The sequence below is a fragment of the Sinocyclocheilus anshuiensis genome, unplaced genomic scaffold, assembly GCF_001515605.1.
Source record: "Sinocyclocheilus anshuiensis isolate Anshui unplaced genomic scaffold, SAMN03320099.WGS_v1.1 scaffold1101, whole genome shotgun sequence".
NCBI classification, from domain to species: Eukaryota; Metazoa; Chordata; class Actinopteri; order Cypriniformes; family Cyprinidae; genus Sinocyclocheilus; species Sinocyclocheilus anshuiensis.
The window spans coordinates 181,835-191,479 of record NW_015558562.1 but is presented as its reverse complement, the minus strand read 5'-3'; the positions used below and the strand labels follow the sequence as shown (position 1 = coordinate 191,479).

At 37.4% G+C, this 9,645-nt stretch overlaps 1 protein-coding gene across 1 annotated transcript in view; it reads right to left on the bottom strand.

The window, feature by feature from the left end:
- Positions 1–850: 850 nt before the first annotated feature.
- The window catches only part of inppl1a (inositol polyphosphate phosphatase-like 1a), a 29,170-nt gene continuing 20,375 nt past the window's right edge, over positions 851–9,645 (bottom strand). Inside the window, 4 exon segments of the mRNA XM_016474980.1 lie at positions 851–2,012; positions 6,852–6,988; positions 8,036–8,756; positions 9,535–9,566. Of these exon segments, the coding sequence (XP_016330466.1) occupies positions 1,913–2,012; positions 6,852–6,988; positions 8,036–8,756; positions 9,535–9,566 (990 nt within the window). The 3' untranslated portion in view covers positions 851–1,912.

Genomic DNA, 9,645 nt, shown 5'->3' with positions numbered 1-9,645 from the left:
TGTGTGTGTGTGTGTGTAGTGTGTGTGTGTGTATGTGTGTGTGTATAGTGTGTGTGTGTGTGTGTGACCCCAGAAACAAGCATAGTTAAGCCACTTGTAGTTAATTTATTGAAGGAAAAAAGAAAAACAAACAAACAAAAAAAATGTCGGGATGATTTTTTAAGCTAGGCTTTTATTGAAAAATATTTTGTAAATATTAATATAAATACGATGTAGTTTCTTTTTTTAATGTTTCCTGACTCCAGTGCACGCCATGTATTTCATGAATGATCTGCTGTATATAATCCATAAAAATGACAAAATAAAGAGTGAAAATAGAGAGCTTCTCCAGCCCCATCTCCTATCAGACGCATCACATTCACATGTTGTTTTAGTTTCGCTAAGATGCTGTTATAATCTGTCAATACTTTGGTTTTATTTTTATATAATTTTTTTTTGCTTTCGTGTTCATTTTATTTAAGGTTTTAGTAATTTTTTTTTATATTTTATTTTATTTTCAGTTAATAGTTCATTTCAAGGTATTTTTTATGTTATTAGTTTTAGATAACTATTCATCTTGGCAGGAACCCAGAAGCTCGGAATATTCACACGATTCAGCAATTCTTTCACAATTTGTATTTTGCTTTTGGATTTAAACAAGAAAAACCTTGCAAATGTCTCAATGTCACACTTTACATTCAAAGACCAACCGTAAGGTGCTTGATACTTAAAAAAAAGTCAATAGATGGACAAATATAGTACATAGTGAAGTTTTGAAAGTAACTTCATAAAACTTGCTACTGTCTGATTAAAAAAAAAGGTCTTAGGAAAATATCTGAGACACAACACAACAGAATTGTATTTCCTTTACTGAACATTAGATTTGAATTTTTATTCAATAGAAAAAAGGAAAAACAAAAACACATTAAAGGGACAGAAACTCAAACACAATATTAACTTACAACAACACAGAGTTAAACAGTTAATAATATTCAAAGGATTATAATTATGAATGATGGGTGAGAAACGTATAATGTTAAAACTTAATACACAAAACAATTATGCAAGAACTTATACATGCATTTGAGGAGAAACGCCCCAATTATAATAAAGTTAAAGACACTGTTAAATAAAACAAACAGTTTTCCTGCTGTAAGAATCCAAAGAGAAAGACTACAGCTGTGTTTCCACGGAGTGATTCATTACAGGACGAGGTAAAACTCTGAAAGCTTTCCAAACTGAAGCTCATCTGAAACAAGACCGACGTCTGGAAACTCAAGACACAAACACTGAATCCGACAGCAAGATGCGATTTCATCCCGAACTCATCGAAAAAACGACGAACGAATCAGACTGCATCTGAATCGGAACCATATTGAATGAACGAACAGACAAAGATTCACATCTCAAATGAAGCGCTGATCATCCAGAGCCACCTGCTGATGAGATCAGAGTGTGTGTGTGTGAGAGTGTGTGTGTGTGTGTGTGAGTGTGTGCATGTGTGAGTGTGTGTGTGTGTGTGAGTGTGTGTGTGTGTGTGTGTGTGTGAGAGAGTGTGTGTGTGAGTGTGTGTGTGCATCCAACAAACTGATTGATTTCGTACAAACGAAGGCAGAGAAACAAACGCAAACGTATAAACACAGTGAGCTGCTGATTTTGGCTTTTCCCTTTCCTTTAAAGTCATAAAACATGCAAGAAAAACAAACTGTTCGTAATTAACACTTCAGTCACCAAAGGTGAGGAATGTTCCGATGACGTCACTTCCTCCCGACACAGATGACAGGAAGTTGAGGGTGGGGCTGTAGTGACACATCCTTTTTGACATGTTTAAATAATATTATGAACTAAAATGACCAGCTTTATTACATCGGATTAAATTAAAACCACTTTCTCTACCAGTGCAAAGTTTCTCTCGTTCAGTCCGGTCTGGATCTCATTTCTGCTGCTGCTGTTGCTTTAAGCTGGCCAACAGTATTTTCTTGTGGGCGGGGTCATGAATTCCCGCCTCCTCCAGATCCTCCTCTGTAATGTCACTGCAGGAAAGAGACATGATTGGATGAGAAGCTTGTACTCTGAAATCTAACTAAAAATATATTCATGAAAATTCTAATCACAATCAAGTGTGATTGGATCTTCCTGAGCAGCGCTGAGAAAAAAATGACAGTAAAAAGTAACCTGCTAAAAAATAATATAAATAACTGATAATATTTTAGATACCTACATGATTTACAAAATTTGTCAATGTTTTGTCATACTTTTTGCAAATTACACCTTTTATATGTTTAATTATAAAAACTAAATCATATCATATATTACTACAGTAATAATACTACTAACCCTACTGTATGGTAAAAAATATTTAATAACTTGTTAAAAAACTGAACAACAGTACAATTTCAACTCTAAAATGTATGGTTGTGTTAATTTCTTTGTTTTAAACGTTAAACCATAGAACTTTAATTTGATGTTAAACCAAATGACACTGATAAACTTTAATAAACATTCAATTAAAATTACAGAACAGGAACATTTCTAAAAATAGTATAAATAATAGTGCTGTCAAATGATTAATCGCGATTAATCGCATCCAAATAAAAGTTGTTTTATGTAATATACAGTATGTGTGTGTACTGTGTTTTTATTATGCATATATAAATACACACACATACAGTATATATTTTGAAAATATTTACATGTAATTACATGTATATATTTATATAATTTATATTCTATATAAATATATTTAATATACACATATAACATATTTTTCTTAAATATATACATGCATGCGTTTGTATTTATATATACATATTAAATATACACAGTACACACACATATTATGTAAACAACAACTTTTATTTTGGATGCGATTAATCGTGATTAATCGTTTGACAGCACTAGTAAATAACTAAAAAAAAAATTGATCAAAAATAATTTTGAATAATTTAAAATGATAGTACTAAACTTATGTCTTAACGGTTTTGCTTTCAAACATTAACAGTTTATTAATAATAATTAATAAGAATAATGGCACTGAAAAACTTTAATAGACATTAAATTAAAAATATGCAACATGAAACCTTCTGAAAACAGGAGAAATAACTAATAACTAAAATTAAATGCCTACTGTACATGTACTGTACATGACTACATTTGTCACCCTGGACCACAAAACCCAATTTTTTTGAAATTGAGATTTATGCATAATCTGAAAGCTGAATAAATAAGCTTTCCATTGATGTATGGTTTGTTAGGATCGGACAATATTTGGCCGAGATACAACTATTTGAAAATCTGGAATCTGAGGGTGCAAAAAAATCTAAATATTGAGAAAATCATCTTTAAAGTTGTTCAAATGAAGTTCTTAGCAATGCATATTACTAATCGAAAATTAAATTTATATATATTTATGGTAGGAAATTTACAAAATATCTTCATGGAATATGATCTTTACTTAATATCCTAATGATTTTTGGCATAAAAGAAAAATAGATCATTTTGACCCATACAATGTATTGTTGGTTATTGCTACAAATATACCTATGCTACTTGTCCCATCCCAAACCTCTTTGTGGTTTCGGGGATTAACTACGGTTACCCTCCGGGGCTAAACCATAGGCTAAGGTCTCAACCATTCGTGGTTGAGCCCAGGGAGGGTCGAGGGAAAGATCTGGCCACCTACCCTCGTGTTATGGTCAAAAAACTTAATGGGAATGCAAACAACTACGTCTTCAAATATGGCATGGGACAGTGGACCCTCCAGGCTGGACGGTGTCCAAAATGCGACTGGAGAAGAGCAAGGACATGCTTCCAGTAGACCAGCTACTTATGACATCGTTGAGACAAATCCTCCTGGACGCTCAACTGCTGACGCCAGCAGGATCGAACAGAACTGCCTGCGCTGCACCAGACCAATGAAAATTGGCACATGGAATGTACGTGATATGGACCTTGGAAAATTACAGATTGTCAAAAATGAAATGGTCCGACTGAAGATCGACATCCTGGGGATAAGTGAACTCCATTGGATAGGAAGGGGCTATTTCCAATCAGGGGCCACACCATCTATCACTCAGGAAATGATACCATCCGGAGGAATGGTGTGGCCTTCATTACCAGCAAGAAAGTCAGCAGATCAGTGGAAAGTTATCGAACAATTAACGACAAGCTGATCGCCATCCAAATTCGAGGTAAGCCACTAAACATCACCATCTTGCAGGTTTATGCCCCAACAGCTCCAACATCCCCAGACAGCAACTAGTTTCGACCAAGATCCGGCCCACATCTGGCCCGCGTGGATGTGGGCTGGATCTGGGCCAACACTATGTTGCTGTCTGGGTCAGCAATAGACGAAGCCATCATTGAAGAATTCTATGCTGAAGTTCAAAAAGCAATGGACCAGACACCAAAAAAGGACATTATCTACGTGATTGGAGATTTCAACGCCAAAGTGGGAAGCCATGCCGAATCTCACGTTATAGGCAACTGCGGCTTGGGCGAGCGGAACGCAGCCGGAGATCGTTTAGTCCAATTTTGTCATGAGAACCAGCTATGGATTACCAACACTGGTTTTAAGCAACCAAAACGGCGTCTCTACATCTGGCTAGCACCAGATGGGATACATCGGAACCAGCCGATTGGTTGGTTCCCCGGAGCCGATTGCATGACTGACCATCAGCTACTGATAATGAAAGCCAAGCTCAGGTGGGACAGGATCAAACGGGACATCGCCACACCGAGATTCCAAGTGGACAAGATGTCACCTCTGTACGCTATCGAAGTGAAGAACAGATTCGACACACTCGCCCTCAAAGAACAACAGCCAGATTAACTGTGGAAAGATATCGCGACTAATATCATTGAAATCGCACAACAGCATGTTCCATATGCGAAGCCCACAAAATGGAATAATTGGCTGGCAGAAGAAACCATCAAAATAGCCAAAACAAGGAGGCAGGCCAAGGCGAGAGAAGATAGAGATGAGACTAGACAGCTAAATGCGGAACTTCAACGTGCGGCCAGGAAAGATAAGGAAGAATATTGGAATAAGCGATGCAAGGAATTGGAAGAGGACAATAAGAAAGGACACACCCGTGCCCTATTCGCCCAACTGAAGCGGATGCGGACGCCCTACACTGCCTGGCAAGGAACAGTTAAAGGCGCCAATGGCGAAGTATTGCACAACCAATAATCCGTCAAGAACAGGTGGAAAGAGCACAGAGGTCTGTATGCGAATCCAAGCCAACAAGTACAACAGCACCCTTGTACCAACATTGAACCTGATATCCTGGAGGAAGAAGTCGCATGGGCACTTAGACAACTGCCGAACAGGAAAGCCCCTGGAATCGATGGAATTCCATCAGAGATGCTGAAAGCAGTGCCGATCCCAGCACTCACTGTGCCACGCCATCTGGAAAGGCTGTAAATGGCCAAAAGACTGGAAGCGGTCGTTGTTCATCCCGATTCCAAAAAAAGGAGACACAAGCAACTGCTTCAATTATCGCACCATCACCCTGATATCACACACCAGCAAGATCTTATTGAAGATCATCCAATAGCAGCTGGGGAAATTTTTGGAAGTGAAACTACCTGATACTCAGGCAGGTTTCAGGAAGGAAAGAGGCACCCGCGATCAAATTTCCAATTTCCAATGGATTATGGAGACATGCAGAGAGTACCAGAAGGACATCTATATATGCTTCATTGATTACAGCAAAGCGTTCGACTGTGTTGAACACAACAAGCTGTGGACTGCACTGGAAGAACTAGGCATCCCACTGCATTTGATCTTGCTGATATGATGGTTGTACACAGACCAGAAGGCAACTGTCACAGCATACGGTAATACAGAATGGTTCGAAATTGGCAAAGGAGTACGACAGGGCTGCATCTTATCACCTCTTCTATTCAACTTGTACGCGGAAACCATCATGAGAAAGCTTGACCTGGACGAGTCAATCATCGGAGTTAAAATTGGTGGCCGGAATATCAACAATCTGAGATATGCAGATGATACCACCCTGCTCGCGGAAAGCATCCAGGATCTGGAAGAACTGATCCGCAGAGTGAAGGAGGAAAGTGAACGGTTGGGCCTGTATTTGAATGTCAAGAAAACGGGCAACGGGCAAGTCCACATTGCGATCGATGGTGAGGAAATCGAATTAGTCAAAGATTTTATCTACCTTTGATCAATGATTGAACAGGACGGAGGCTGCACATCTGAAATCAAGCGGAGGATTGCACTGGGTCGCGGCACAATGGCGGACATGACCAAGATCTGGCAAAACAAAGATATTAGCCTCTCCATGAAGTGCAGAATTGTCCAGGCCATCGTGTTCCCCATCACCATATATATAAGTTGGACAATGAAAATCGCTGGCAAAAGATGGATTGATGCGTTCGAATTCTGGTGTTGGAGAAGGCTGCTGCGAATTCCTTGGATGGCGATAAAAACCAATGTGGAAGTCCTAAATCGAATCAAGCCAGATATGTCGCTTGAAGCCAAAATTACTATGCAACAGTTAACATTCTTTGGACATGTTATGCGAGCCGATTCGTTATTGGAAAAATCTACCATGCTGGGACTGGTCAGCGAAACACGCAGGAGAGGCCGCCCAAGGATGGCTGGCTGGATACCATCAATGAGCGACAATGAGCGACATCAAGGAAGCGGTAAAAGACAGAAGGACGTGAAGTAGCCAAGAGTCGGACAGGACTAAATGGCTAGAAGAAGAACTTATGACTGGTTTTCTGCTCCAGGGTCACATTTGTCAAAGAAAGTCATCTAGAGTTTGAGCCAACACAGGTGTGAGAGCTTTGGCCTTTAACCCATGCGTGACTGTGACGGCATGCAGACAGGTGTGTGTTTGCACCTGAGGAACTCCAGGTCGTCCCAGCCGTTGTGCAGCAGTCCCTCCTCGTAATGCTGCAGACCGAGCTTCTGGAGCCACTCACCGACACTGCACTCCACCGACAGACTGCTGCTGCTGCTCTCGTCATGCCACAGACCCTGCCACAACAACAATAATAATAACAATCAACATTTATTAATACAGATTATTTTATATTAATAGTATAATGACTAACAAAACAAATTAATTATTGTTATATTTTATAGTCATTTATAGTCACATAATAATCATGCATTATTATTTTCTGTTTTTCTTATATTAGTATTACATTCCATCTCTACCATGTATTTCCTATGTATGTCTGCATGTATGTATGTCCATACTTTCTTCTGAACCGGAAGCTCCTGTTGTCAAGTCAAATTCCTTGTGCGTGTAAACATACTTGGTAATAAAGCTCTTTCTGACTTCTGACATTTCTAATGTTATTAAAAATATTTAATTAATAATAATTATTATTAAATTTATTAATCTAAAGTAATATCCATTAATAATTATTAATAATTACTAATTAATAATAATTTCATTATTAATTATTGTTATCATTATTAACAATATAATTATCAATATTATTAACAATAAAATGTATTATTATCATCATAATTTAAATAATTGATATGAAATTATAAATAATTATTATTAATTACTAATTGTTAATATTAATAACACTTAGTAACAAAATAATAATAATTATTAGCAACATTTAAATATTTTAATTAAATTATAAAATTAATAAATATAAAATATTAGAATAACAAATTTAAAAAATTTAAATAATAAAATACTATTATTATTAATTATTGTTGCTATTATTATTAACAATGTAATAAATCTTATTTTATATTAATAAATATTATTATTAATAATTGTTAATTGCCATTATTAATAATACATAAAATATTATTATTATTGTTATTAACAAAATAAAAAATAATTCTTATTTTTTATTTTTATTATTATTCTTTTATATATTTTAACATTATAAAATTAATAAATATAAGTAAAAATATTTATATTTACTTATTAAATTTAAGAATAAAAATTAAATAAAATATTCCAAGACACAGGCTGCTTCAAGACACTGAAAACACTGGATCCTGAGCTGCTCGTGTGTAAATGAACACAGTGCGTGTGTATTTTTGCGTCACCTCCTCGGGCAGGTCTTCTGCGATGCTCTCCTCCTGTATGGAGTGCGGAGGGAAGGTCAGGCCTCTGATGTGAGGAGCGCTCGTCTTCAAGACACCTCTCCCCGACGGATACTCTACTTCACTCAGAGTCTTGGCCATCTGCAGCACTGAACACGACTGGTCGTCCAGTCCCGAGGCCCCGCCTCCTCGCCGGAAAGGGGCGGAGTTTGGGTTCAGCGTGGGCGGAGCATCCAGACTGAAGGCCACGCCCCCTCCACCAGAGGGCGGTACGAAGCCGAGCGACGACAGCGGATTGGACGGAACCACAGACAGGGGCGGGATCTTGATGTCGGTGAGTTTTTGTGGTTTTCTGAACGAGTTCTCTGCCGTCTCCAGAGCTCCTTTGGGCAGCGGAGGAGGAGGGAAATCCGGCGGGGGACGATTTAGAGACCCGATGTTCCCATCATCCTCCAAAGACCCTTCCTCGCTGATGGGCTGAACCGGGCGTCCAGACGTCTGCCTTCGACCTGGTGCAGAACTTCCACTGGGCGGCTTGTTTTTCCCCACACCGCCTGCAGGAGGAGCTGTTTTATTGGCTAGCGGAGGGAGGGCGGAGCTCGGGAGCATGTCAGAGGCCAGAGCAGCGGATTGGTTGGGAACGCCTTCTAGAATGTAGTAGGCGGGGTTATTGAAGCTGTTTTTGCACGTCGTGGCGTCGCCCTCGAACGGATCCTTTTTACCTCTGTCAGAACGAAACAACAGACGGGATTTCACAAGAATTCACTGCTGAGCTGTATGTCAAAACAAAAGTTATTATTGTTAACTAAAGCTAAATCTAAACCATCAAAAACACATTCTAAAACATATTCATTACTCATTACCAAGGCAACATTTCTAATTGTTGTTAAACTTGAAGTACTAAAATGACCACAGCTAAAAAAAAACAAAAACACCTGCAATAAAATAAATGGTAAATTAAATTAAATACAATATAAAAAAAACTTAAACTTATTTTCTGTCAGCTAGTTGCCAATGCAATATTTCCTATGTTCGGTTAACTTGAAGTACTAAGATAACTAAAACTTAATCTTAAATTAATAAAACTGTACAGACATATTTTGGAAAAAAACAAAACAATAACAACAACAACAAAAACCTTGAAATAACGTGTTAACCAAATTATTATTATTTAATTTGGTTAAGACAAGTTATTTCAAGATTTATATATTTTTTTTGCAAAATATGTCTGTACAGTTTTTATTTATTTCAGATTAAGCTTTAGTAATCTGAAATAAGTAAATTTAGTAATGATGATAAAGATAAATGAAAATAATAATATAAAATTAATAATAATAAAAAAAATGACTATTTATTTAATTAATATATATAAATAACTAATAAAAATGACAAAAACATACAACAAGTACAAACCAATTAAAATACTAATATTAATAAATAAAATAAATATCAATCATACTACAATAAAACTAGTGTGTGTGTGTGTGTGTGTGTGTGTTCACCTGTTCTGTGCACTCTCCTCTTTGCAGGAGTGTGTGTCTGTGTGTATGTTTCTCTCTGTGTGTGTGTGTGTGTGTGTGTGTGTGTGAGAGTGTCTGTGTGTGTCTCTGTGT